The sequence below is a fragment of the Oncorhynchus tshawytscha genome, linkage group LG22, assembly GCF_018296145.1.
Source record: "Oncorhynchus tshawytscha isolate Ot180627B linkage group LG22, Otsh_v2.0, whole genome shotgun sequence".
Taxonomy (NCBI): domain Eukaryota; kingdom Metazoa; phylum Chordata; class Actinopteri; order Salmoniformes; family Salmonidae; genus Oncorhynchus; species Oncorhynchus tshawytscha.
Genome location: NC_056450.1, coordinates 30286544 through 30299583, shown reverse-complemented (window position 1 = coordinate 30299583; position 13040 = coordinate 30286544). Strand labels below are relative to the sequence as shown.

The following is a 13040-nucleotide window of genomic DNA, read 5'->3' as shown; positions in this document are numbered from 1 at the left end:
GACTTTGAGTGTAGCCATGGCCCACCCCTTAGTGACATAATTAGTTAAATAAAGTCCACTTGTGTGCAATCTAAGTATCACATGATCTGTCACATGATCTCAGTATATATACACCTGTTCTGAAAGGCCCCAGAGTCTGCAACACCACCAAGCAAGCGGCACCATGAAGATCAAGGAGCTCTCTAAACAGGTCAGGGACAAAGTTGTGGAGAAGTACAGGTCAGGGTTGGGTTATACATTTTTTTTATCAGAAACGTTGAACATCCCCCAGAGCACCATTAAATCCATTATTAAACAATGGAAAGAATATGGAACCACAACAAACCTGTCAAGAGAGGGCCGCCCACCAAAACACACAGACCAGGCAAGGAGGGCATTAATCAGAGAGGCAACAAAGAGACCAAAGATAACCCTGAAGGAGCTGCAAAGCGGAGGTTGGAGTATCTATCCATAGGACCACTTTAAGGCGTACACTGCAGAGAGCTGAGCTTTACGGAAGAGTGGCCAGAAAGAAGCCATTGCTTAAAGAAAAAAAATAAGCAAACATGTTTGGTGTTCGCCAAAAGTCATGTGGGAGACTCCCCAAACATATGGAAGAAGGTACTCTGGTCAGACGAGACAAAAATTGAGCTTTTTGGCCATCAAGGAAAACGCTATGTCTGGCACAAACCCAACAACTCTCATGACCCCAAGAACACCATCCCCACCGTGAAGCACGGTGGATGGCAAAATGGTCAGAATTTAAGGAATGATGGATGGAGCTAAATATAGGGAAATTCTTGAGGGAAACCTGTTTCAGTCTTCTAGAGATTTGAGACTGGGATGGAGGTTCACTTTACAGCAGGACAATGACCCTAAGCATACTGCTAAAGCAACACTCGAGTGGTTTAAGGGGAAACATTTAAATTTCTTGGAATGGCCTAGTCAAAGCCCAGACCTCAATCCAATTGAGAATCTGTGGTATGAATTAAAGATTGCGGTACACCAGCGGAACCCATCCAACTTGAAGGAGCTGGAGCAGTTTTGCCTTGAAGAATGGGCAAAAATCCAAGTGGCTAGATGTGCCAAGCTTATAGAGACATACCCCCAAGAGACTTGCAGCTGTAATTGCTGCAAAAGGTGGCTCTATAAAGTATTGACTTTGGGGGGTGAATATTTTATGTTATTTTCTGTTTTCTGTCTTATTTCTTGTTTGTTTCACAATAAAAAAAATATTTTGCATCTTCAAAGTGGTAGGCATGTTGTGTAATTTACACAAACCCCCCACAAATCTATTTTAATTTCAGGTTGTAAGGCAACAAAATTGGAAAAATGCCAAGGGGGGTGAATACTTTCACAAGATGATGTCTTTGTGCTCTGGGAAGGAAGTCAGCAGGAACTAAATTAATTCCTAACTCTACTAAACGAGAGCTCTGAATAACTCAATTCACCATGCAGACTGATGAGAGAAAAATAAACTACCTGGACGTATGGATCATCAAAGAGACTGATGCATTACACACAAACTTATACACAAAGCCCACAGATCGCAATATCTTGCTATGTGCGGATCGTATGCATCCCCTTCCCCTCAAGAATGGTCTACCATATAGCCAGTTATGCTATATGGTAGAGCCAATCAATCTGTGGCCACCAGACAGATTTTGACAGCAATGCTAAAAGAATGACAGATAAATTCAAAATGAGAGGCTACAAGGACAAAACTCTTGAAGCTGCTATGATGAAAATCTCAAAAACCAAGAGTGCAATTACTAAAATCTCAACCAAAGAAGAAAAACAATGCAACCGTCTTTTGCACTAAGTGCACCAAAGGTTTGGAGAAAATGAAAGCAATCCTGAAAAGTGTTGGCATATTCTGCAATCAGACAAAACAATCTTACACATGGACCCCCACTGCTGCTCTATAAGGGTGGTTGTAATATTGGAGATAGTTAGGCGAGATCTGACTTGCCCCCTGAGCCCACTCAGACACTCTTGACACCGATCCCAAATGGGAACTACAAATGTGGCTCATGCGCACAGTGCAATAGCACTATAAAACGTCTTTCTTCAGACACCCACATACAGGTCGAAAGATCCCTGTTAGGGATATCATCTCATGCAAGACCAAGTAATCTATCATCACCTGTTCATGTGGGAAAGCCTACGTAGGACAAACGAAAAGACAATTAAAACAACGCATAGCTGAACACCGCAGCTCAATCAGATGTAAGAACATTGACTATCCAGTAGCAGCTCACTTTGTTGAAGCTAACCATCACATCTCCTCCCTCAAATACACAGGCAATGAGCATGCTGCTCTACCAAGGAGAGGAAGTAACATCGAGATCCTACTACTACAAAGGGAGGCTTACTGGATATCCTATCTAAAACATTGACCCCTAGTGGTCTGAATATTGACTTTGATTTCAGGCCCTTATGAATAATTCTTTCTTTTATGAACAAGTCTTATAAATTGATATATTCTTTCTACAGCTTATCAGCGTACACCTAATATGTTCCCCCTGTTGATGACGCTAATTATACATTAATTGCACTGTTTGTCTACATAACCTGGTTCAAGTATTCATGACATCACCCTGAAGAAGGCACAGTGATGCCGAAACGTTGGTAAAAACCCATTAAATTACATGGGGGTTTATATATGGAGTGTACGACTTTCTTTAGTTTGTTGTTTGTAACATAGACCCTTTGTTAACACTGTTAATTGAATTATATCTTAGACCTGTTTATGCCCCTCAGCTGGTTTAAAACCCAACTCCTTCAAGTCTTAATGGACTAACAGCAGCTTTAGCATGAAGGCCAGAGGGGGTATTGCACATGAATCAATGAACGGTGAAGTGCAGTGTAGAGTGTGTTCCATAACAGCATTCACACACAGAGATCTTTCATATCTGTTCGGACTTATTTCAGTGTATGATGTGTTCTGATGTTTTGTGAACCCATGTGTCTGTAAGTGTGTATATATTCCACCATGCATGTAGTTAATATGTAGTTAACCGGTGTTGTGTTTGTGTCCTATACAGTACACAGTGTGGATGGCTCTCTGGGTGGCCTGGAATGTCTTCATCATTTGTTTCTACCTGGATGTGGGAGACTTGACCAAGGTAGGCCCTATTCGCTCTGACTCACAAGTCAACTACACTACAGGTCAACTACACTACTGGTCAACTACACTACAGGTCAACTACAGTAGTTGACCAAGGTAGGCCCTATTCGCTCTGACTCACAAGTCAACTACACTACAGGTCAACTACACTACAGGTCAACTACACTACAGGTCAACTACAGTAGTTGACCAAGGTAGGCCCTACTCTCTCTGACTCACAAGTCAACTACACTACAGGTCAACTACAGTACAGGTCAAGTATAGGTCAACTAAAGGTCAACTACACTACAGGCCAACTATACTACAGGGCAATTTCACTACAGTGCAACTACACTACAGGTCAACTACACTACAGGGCAACTACAAGGCAACTACCTCCATTTTGGAGCTCCCATGACTTGTGTGTATCTTCCACCATTTTGAGATACGGTATGTCTATATATTTATGTGTCATTGAATAAAACATGTGGTCATCCTAGGGAGGTGGGAGCCAGGTGGTGGAAGACATATTCCAAGATTCTCAGTGTCAGGGTTCAGAGAGTAGAGGGCTCAGCCTCAGGAAGATGCCCCGCTACCACATACACACACCCTGACAGGTCTCCTGAGTCTCTGTTTCCGTGCCGACAGAGTGTTGCGTTTGGGATTTTGGTCATTTCCCTTTCTACTCCCAGTTTGAGAAGTGTGATCTGAGTGCTGAGACTGTTTGATCATATCTGAATTGTGTGTTAGAGAGAGAGAGACTGCAGTTAACTGCTCATTCTGTTTTCATGCTGCCATGTGTAAGGTTGATACTAGTCCGCTATATTTTCCCTAGTTCTCATGACACTGTTCCACCCATGTCCAGGGTTAACCCCGGGTGTCCAATCTGTCTCATGTGGAGTAACAGTCAGGTTACGAGGGGTTAAATCAGCTCCTCATCCAATAAGAGGGCTAACACCGAAATCACTCTGTCACATACTAATATGCCTACTCCCAATCTTATGGGCTATGGACAGTCTGTGTGTGTGCATGAGTGTGTCTCAGGAAATGTGTCTTTGTGTGGTATACTCAAACTTTTAGCCAGTTAGTGTCTTAGATTGTATTGTGTCAAAGCTCACACTGCTAAGAGGTAACGACGTTGTAATTAAACATGCCAGAAGATGTGAAAGAGCGGTTTGATTTTCCTTTGTATACTACAGTCATCTTCACTATATAGAGATCTCACACACACTTTACTGACCCATCTCTCTCCAAGGATCAAAGCTGTCTGTTTCACCCACTGAAACCCATCACCCCTGCCTTCTAAGCACACACACAGACAAACACACACACCCACACAAACACACACACACACACACATACACATACACACACTATGACTGCACTTTGCACCATCCAGTGGGGTTTCTCCATATCTCCACTGCTCCCCCAGGGATTCTTTTAACAGATGAGTTGTTCATCTGGACAAAGAAAGGTACAGTATGTGTGTGCTGTCACCTCCACATCCATCACTTCGTCCTTTACTCTTCCCCCTCCTGACTCCTCTTCTCTTTTCTCCCCCCTGTCCACTTCTATTTTACTCTCTCCATCTATTCTCTTTGTCCTTGTCTCATTCAGCCTACAATTGTCCTCCTCCACGCTCTTCTCATTCTATCCCCTCCCTCCTTTTCTCTCTCCCTTCTTTCCTGTCGCACCCTGGCCTGACCCCTCCTCCTCCACTCCTCTCCTTTGTCCATTGCCTCCCTGTCCTCTGTTGATCAGCTCTCTGCCTCTTCGTCACACCCAGATGGACTCACTCAGTGATGGGGATCTACATTGATCTGTGAAAATGAATATTCATGTCAAAATAGTTGGATCTGTGGTTGTTTGGGGACAGAGGTGTGTGTGTGTGTGTGTGTGTGTGTGTGTGTATGGTGGGCCCCAGCTCAGCCTGTTCTCGGCTCGTATAATGAGGCATGTAGAGACCAGCTGCTGGGGCTGGGCTGCAACACAACAGATGGAGCCTTCCCTCCCAACACTGAATATATTGGCCAGGAGGGTAGACAGCTAATGGACGACACACACACACACACTGAATCTTATTCTGGCCCCAACCAAATCCACTATGCACCTACATACACACACACCTCATGACTCATTCAAACCCTGTAATGATAGAACATACACACACACACACACAACCCAACAGTGATCCCTCCCTGTAAATGAACCTTGGATCTAGTCACGTGGAGGGTTGATTTGTGCCTTAGGGTCTGTGAGTGAATAACAATGACAGTGTTGAAAGGGAGCTTCTCAGTTAGACCTTCTGACTGTGGGGCAGCTGTGGGGTTAGATTGCTGTATTGGAGTATTGATTGACGTTTGTGTAGGTCCATGTGTGTGTTTGTCTATTTACAAATGTGTGTTTGTCTGTGTATATTTTGTTACATGTTAATGTGTGTATTCAACCTCTTGTTACAGGACAGTGACCTGCTGACGTTTAACATCTCGGCTCACCACTCGTGGTGGAGGGAACACGGTCCAGGGTGTGTGAGGAGAGAGATGACCCAGCCAGGGGTGGGCACCGTGGACAGCCAGTCCTACATCTCTGTAATGGGCTGTCTCATGGAGTACCAGTACATAGAGGTCCTACACAGTGGAACACAGATCCTCATCGCTGTGAGTAGTGGTGTTATACCTTTATACACACACACAGACAACATCACCGGTCGTGTCTCTCACAGTGGAAGTCTAGTCACTGTGATTGTAATGGCCCCCTGTGTTTGGGTTATTGGTAGAGATATTGGAGAGTGGATCAGGAGACCGAGATCTGTTCTCTATAGACCCAGTTGTTATTAGTTTGTCTCTCTCTCCCTCCCTCTTGTGCTCTCTCTCTCTCTCTCCCTCCCTCCCTCTGCCTCTTGTGCTCTTTCCTTCCCTCGCCCCTGTCGTGCTCTCTCTCTCTCAGCCCCTGTCGTGCTCTCGCTCTCAGCCCCTGTAGTGCTCTCTCTCCCTCTCTCGGCCTCTCGTGCTCTCTCTCTCTCCTTCCCTCGGCCCCTGTCGTGCTCCCTCTCTCTCCCTCCCTCGGACCCTGTCGTGCTCTCTCTCTCTCCCTCCCTCGCACCCTGTCGTTCTCTCTCTCTCCCTCCCTCGAACCCTGTCGTTCTCTCTCTCTCTCCCTCCCTCGTACCCCGTCGTGCACTCTCTCTCCCTCCCTCGAACCCTGTCGTTCTCTCTCTCTCCCACCATCGGACCCTGTCGTTCTCTCTCTCTCTCCCTCGAACCCTGTCGTTTCTCTCTCTCTCCCTCCCTCAAACCCTGTCGTGTTCTCTCTCTCCCACCCTCGGACCCTGTCGTTCTCTCTCTCTCTCCCTCCCTTGGACCCTGTCGTGCTCTCTCTCTCTCCCACCCTCGGACCCTGTCGTTCTCTCTCTCTCTCCCTCCCTCGAACCCTGTCGTGCTCTCTCTCTCTCCCTCCCTCGGACCCGGTAGTGCTCCCTCTCTCGTCCTCTCGTTCTCCCTCTCTCCCTCTCTCGTCCTCTCGTGCTCTCTCTCTCTCTCTGTCTCTCTCCCTCTGCCTGTGTCGTGCTTTATCTTTATCTCGCTGAATGAAATAAATATCTGTGTTGTTTTGGCTGGGCGAGCCATGCTTTGTGAGCTTGTTGAAACACTGTAATCATAAAGCAATATCATCAACCACCCTGTTGAAAACACAACAGACACAAGCACACACACAACATAGATCATTCAGGGAGATGTGTAGCTGCCTGAATGATTATAACCCAATTAACCCAATGGCAGAGCAGTGATTCCAGTCCTGGGCCGATACCTCCATCAACTAGGACGTCATCTCTGAGATAGTGGCATGCCAGATATCCTTAAACTGTCCAATAGCAGGGACACTTGTAAGTGAACGTAATCTACTATAATACAATCTGATGTGCAACTTACAGCCCATCCAGTAGATGATTTAGTAACTCTGACCTTTCTATGAATGACAGCGACCCTCGAACGATGGGCCCTACCCTGCCTAGTGAATCATGCTGCTCAGGGGGACTGCTGTATATAGAAAAACTACATGTATGTATGTATGTATATATATATATATATATATATATATATATATATAATATATATATATATATTATATATATATATATTATATATATATATATATTATATATATATATATATTATATATATATATATATATATTATATATATATATATTATATATATATATAATATATAATATATATATAATAATATATATAATATATATATATATAATAATATATATAATATATATATATAAACTACATGTATCAATCTGACTCCAATATTATGTGAGTAAATGCAACAGGCCCTGGCTCTAGAGGATCTGGCCAAGGTACCGAGCCTCTCATCACCATGTAGTATGGCTATAATGAACATGTGTCTAACTTCCATCTTATGCAATTATTAAGAGATACAAATAGCTCATTCTGGTAACCAATGTTTTAGCATTAATTTATTGAGGCAAGCAGATCAGAGAGGTATCCAACCACATGGAGTGTATATGACAACTACCAATAGACCTGCTAAATGATGAACGTGTAGTCAATCAAAGAACTACTCTGTAAAACGAGGAATGCATTTACTCAGTTCAACTAATATAATTAGTCATGAAAGAATTAATGCTCAAACAATTCAATTGTACATGAACTACATGATACATTACAGACTGCTCAGAGTAAATGACTATCACCAATAGACTAAGACTTAAAGTGGATACACACATCTTCAGTTCAGAATTATCTCTAAGAGAAAAAACTGTCTGACACACACGGTAGCTTGGTAACAAGTTCTCAAAGTATGAACAAATTCATTGTCCTTTTAAACAAATTCAAGCAGAAACTCACCCAAAACCTGAACAAACATTTCTTTGCACTTTGCTAATAAAAACAAAAGACTGGAAAACACAGTGGGGTTCTAATCTAATCAACTCAATTCAAATGATAGGAGCTGCTGCTCTTTGACGAACCAAATAAAACAGGACAAATGTGTATCTCTTTATGAACTCTTGAAACAATCCAAACATGACAATTTAATTCACACAGTAACATTAATTTAGTCGATTTCACGTTTTCATCTGTCTTCATGCCTCCAACGGTGTCTATGAGAAGGTCCCACCCCGGAGAAAGCCACAGGTATGGTGTGTTTGACCTATGTGATAGCTCACAGATGGTCAGCCATCCAAACAATTCATAAATCGTGAGTGTCTCATTCTCTCATTCTTCCACTACTCTGTGTGTGGGAATGTAGTGTAGAGGGGTTTAGGACACTCCCAATCACTCATGCACGAACATGCGCACAGTCATGTTTTCACAGGCCCTCTAGAGGGGAGATTAGTCATGATTACATAAATAGGTAGAGGTGCTCATGGTTCTCACCCCAGGCACTATCCCATTCACACTGCCCCATCGACAATCAAGGTAGAATTTGCCCTCCAACACAGGTCTAGGATCAGATTACCCTCACTCCCCCGATCCAAATCTTAACCATTAGGGCGGTGACGCTGTATGAGTGTTTAGGGGTAACTTCTACTTAATCCTCCACCCCACTATAGCTCCTTGGGAAAATACATCAGTGTAGAGTCCTGTGGCCTGTGTTCTGAAATGATGTACTACTCCTTACCTCAGGCTATAACAGATGAAAAAGGATTAGACAATGATGTCATCAGGCTATATTTGCTCTGGGAGCCAAATAGAACAACTTTCAATGAAACGTTTCAAATGGTTGACTCCAACAGCAGCCCACAGCCTCCTTTCTTTAATGACAGAAACTCTGTCTAATCCTTCTTTATCTCATGCTGGACCTCAGGCTTTGGTTCTACCATTCACCACCCGAATCCCCCTCCCCACCCGCGCTTTGTACTAAGATGGTATTGTCCTCCAGGCATTCTATCCTGTCACCGTGGGAACAGCTCTCTCTGGGAGAGGGAGATCGAGTCTATAAAATCTCACTGAGTTGTTTTGGTTTTCCTCTCTTTCCTTGATTGTTAAAGAGGAGGGAAGTGAGGGAGAGGAGAGGGAGGGGTGTTTCCCTTTGTCTTTGTGTGGACTGTACAAGGTCACCCTGGAAAGCCCATTAAATATTTAGCCTGGGAGGAGAATGGTTCATTATGATGAATAATTTGAGTACTGACCAATACTGGAGGCAGTTAGTGCTCTTCTCCTACCAGTTACATTCTTCATGTTTTTGATGTGACTGGAGGAGGTGAAGAGGGGAGGATACTGTACCGAAAGAGAGGAAGAGATATATCTTTCATTGTAATCTCTCTCTCTTTCTCTCTCTCTCTCTCTCTGGGGTTCCTATAGATGATCAATACTTCCAATATCAACTGATTTTATTGTCATTGCCAGTCAGCATAACATTTTTGTTCATCAACACAGGCTCTCCCTCTCCTCTACCCCAGAGCATCTCTTCTCTCTTTCTCTCTTTCTATGTTTCTCTCCTCCTGTTGTCCTCCCCCTGTCTCCATACATCATCTGTTACATAAACAATGTATATGAGAAGATAACTTTCCTCCAGAGATGGGAGAGAAAAGGTCAGGGTAGTTAGGAGAGAGAGTGAGGGAAGGAGGGAGGGAGGGAAGGAAGGAGAGAGAAAAAAAAGGGAGACCATTTTTTCTCGCTCTCTGAGGGAACATGTGGAATAGGGTAGGATTTTGTGTGTGTACGTGTCATTTTTATAAAGCTAATACAAATATATTGATATAAGACTGTGGTGGTCTATCACCCTGGTAGTGTGGGACTAATGTGGAACAAAGGAATACTGGAATAGTGTGTGTCAGTTTACACTGGTTATAAACACACCATCTCCTACATGACCAGTATACAGCACCAGAGAGTTGTCACACACTCCCTCCCTCTCACGATTTACACACACACACACACACATGCATACACACTCACACACATGCATACACACTCACACAAGTATTATGATCCTAATATAAGTGTAGTCTGCTACCCTTAGGCCCTACTGAGCTGTGTGTATGTGTGTGGTGTTCCTTGACTTTCTGTTCCCACCTTAACACTGGTTGGTGGATGTTTCAAGTGATGGAAAGCTACCCCCTTTTTTCCTTCTCTATCCCTGTGTGGCTGATTGATGAATGTTTGTCACTGGATGATTGAGGGGTTCACACGAGAGGCCCGCGATGGAGTGACCCCTATTACTGCTCTAGGCGGGTATGCACGGGTATGCAGGTGTGTGTGTGTGTGTGTGTGAGAGGCCCTTGACTCAGATGTCTACAGTAAACAGCCAGCTGTATGAAGGAGTGATATAGCTGCTGTTGGGAGTCTGTCTGTGTGACAGCTGTATCTGGAGGCCTGTGTTTGCACTCTGACACTCTGCTGTTGTGTGTGTGTTATGCTACTGGTGTTAGGCGTGTGTCCCTTTTATGTAGATGAGACCATCAAATAAAGAAGCTTTCAACCACTAATGAAATGCCTGTGTGAAATGTTAGCTACTGTTCAGCAGGAGTGTAGCTTGTGAAGCTTGTTCCACCACTGAAGCAGTAATACACTGTTGATAACACATGCTGCATTAAAGCTCAGTATATATCAGTATTAAAACATGTATACATCTATTTAGTCTAGCTAAAGTGAGAGAGGAATAGAAAAAGGGATGAAGGGAAATGGTGGAAGGAGGAGAGAGAAGAGAGGGAAAGATTGGAGAGAGAGGGGGGGAAGGAGGATAGATCATTTTGTCTCTAGCTGTGCTTTGGAGAGTCAGTGACATGCTATTCAGATAGCATAACAAAAACACGACTGCCTCATATTAAACCCCAAAGAGTCTCAACAGAGAGCTTTACTGTTCATCTATTTTTAGGGGAACAGAGAATTTTTCACCCAAAAAAGGATCAGTTAAACATCAGAGGCCTTGGGGGGTGGGGAGGGAGGGAGGGACAGAAGGGTATAGAGAGAGATGTGATAAGTTTGGACCCAGGTGCAGATAAGAGACCAGATGAGGAATCAGTGGTTAAGGAATAACATAATACTGAGAAAAAGTAGCCGCAGGATCACAGTACACTGGAAAGGCTCAAACTCACTCAGGAAACTAATGCACACGGTAAACAATTCAAGCTTCTGCAAAGAACAACGGAAAACACCTATTTTAACAGACACACAATCATGAAATAATAAGACACACCTGAGTCCAATAAAAGTCTCTAGCATGGTCTCTGTCAGGAAGAACCATGACTGTACCCCACCGCCTAGGAGCGGCTCTAGCCTCGGAGCCATGACGACCACCACGTAGTTGTTTGAAGTCTCTTACAAGAAAACGGATCCAGGATGTACCGGGCAGGCGCCCACTCCTCGGGATCGTAGCCCTCCCAGTCCACCAGGTACTACAGGGTCACTTGGACCCGAGCCTCCAGACGCCGAACCGTGTAGGCCGGGCGGCCATCCACAAGTCGAGGGCGCGGAGGAGCAGGTGTGGGTGGAGAGAATGGTCCTTACCAGCTTGAGACATGAAAGGACAGACAGACCCTCATGAACCTGGGAAGCTGGAGACTAAAGGTGACTGGGTTGACACGACTGGGTTGATGTGCGAGACCACCTTTTTAAGGGAAGATCACAGGTGGACAGCCACACCCGTTGACCCGGTCGGAGGAGCCGAAAAGGTCGTCGGTGCCGGTTTGCCTGATGTTGGTGTTGGGCAGAGGAGCGGAGCAAGGAGGATCGCGCTCTGATCTATGTGCGGCAACATCGTCAAATGAACGCCTTGGCTGATGGCACCCCCGCTTCGGCCTCTTGTTCAGAAAATGGAGGGAAACCCGAACTGACACTCAAACGGCGACAGTCCAGTGGATGAGTTCGGCAGTGTGTTATGAGCATACTCTGCCCAGATGAGGAACTTGCTTCAGTTGCTGGCCTGAGTGGAGACAAAGCAGCGGAGGAACTTCTAAAAACTCTTGGTTGGCCCGCTCAGTTTGCCCATTCGACTAAGGTTGGAACCCCTGGGAGACACTCACCGATGTCACCAGCAGGGAACAGAATACCTTGCTACGAACTGGGTTCCACGATCTGAGACAATGTCCTGGGGAAGTCTGTGTAGTCGAAAGACATGGATAATCATGAGCTCAGCGGTCTCCTTCACTGAAGGCAACTTGTGTAAGATGATGAAATGGTCTGCCTTGGAGAACCGATCTACGACCACCAGGATAGTGGTAAGTCCTTGAGATGGAGGTAAAGTCTACAGACAGATGAGACCAGTTCCTCCTGGGGATGGGCAGAGGTTGGAGCAACCCAGCTGACGTGAAGTCTTGCTTTAGGGACAGATGGAACAGGCCGCAACAAGGATCTCACATCCTCCATCATGTTGGGACACCAGAATTTCCGCCTCAGGAACACCAATGTCCAATTAACTCCTGGATGCCCAGTTAATTTAGAGGAGTGTTTCCATTGCAGTACTCAGGACATGGGCTGATCGCAGAATGTAAAGTCCGTTAATGGGTCCCCCGCCGGGGTCAGGTCTTGTCAGACCGTGGTCTCCATTCTTGAACGGAAACCAAATTCTTATGGTCCTTCCAGATCACAAAAGGATGAGGTGCTCCCTCCAACCAGTGTCTCCACCCCTCAAGAGCCCACTTATCTGACAGGAGCTCCCGGTTTCCTACATCGTAGTTGTGTTCTGCTGGTGTTAACTGCTTGGAGAGAACGGCGCATGGGTGCAGTTACTTGTCCCCCTCGTTCCACTGTGAAAGGACCGCCCCTGCTCCAGTGTCCACCTCCACCACAAAGGGACGAGTTGGATCAAGATGAACGAGGATGGGTCCAGAGGTGAAAAATCCCTTGAGCTTAATGAATGCCCTGTCAGCTTCGGGGGTCCAGCAAAATTGATCTGGGACTTGCGGGATAGGACGGTGAGAGGCGCTGCCACTGCACCAAAGTTATGTATAAAACGCCAGTAAAAATGGGCAAACC

At 45.0% G+C, this 13040-nt stretch overlaps 1 protein-coding gene across 3 annotated transcripts in view; it reads left to right on the top strand.

Moving 5' to 3' along the window:
* Nucleotides 1–13040, top strand: part of LOC112223412 (sodium/potassium-transporting ATPase subunit beta-1-interacting protein 3) — a 125536-nt gene that overhangs the window by 56238 nt on the left and 56258 nt on the right. For all 3 annotated transcript variants that reach the window (XM_042304063.1, XM_024386417.1, XM_024386418.1), the window contains exons 3-4: nt 3027–3107; nt 5548–5745. In XM_042304063.1, coding sequence (XP_042159997.1) covers nt 3027–3107; nt 5548–5745 — 279 coding nt within the window. The remainder of the gene's footprint in view (nt 1–3026; nt 3108–5547; nt 5746–13040) is intronic.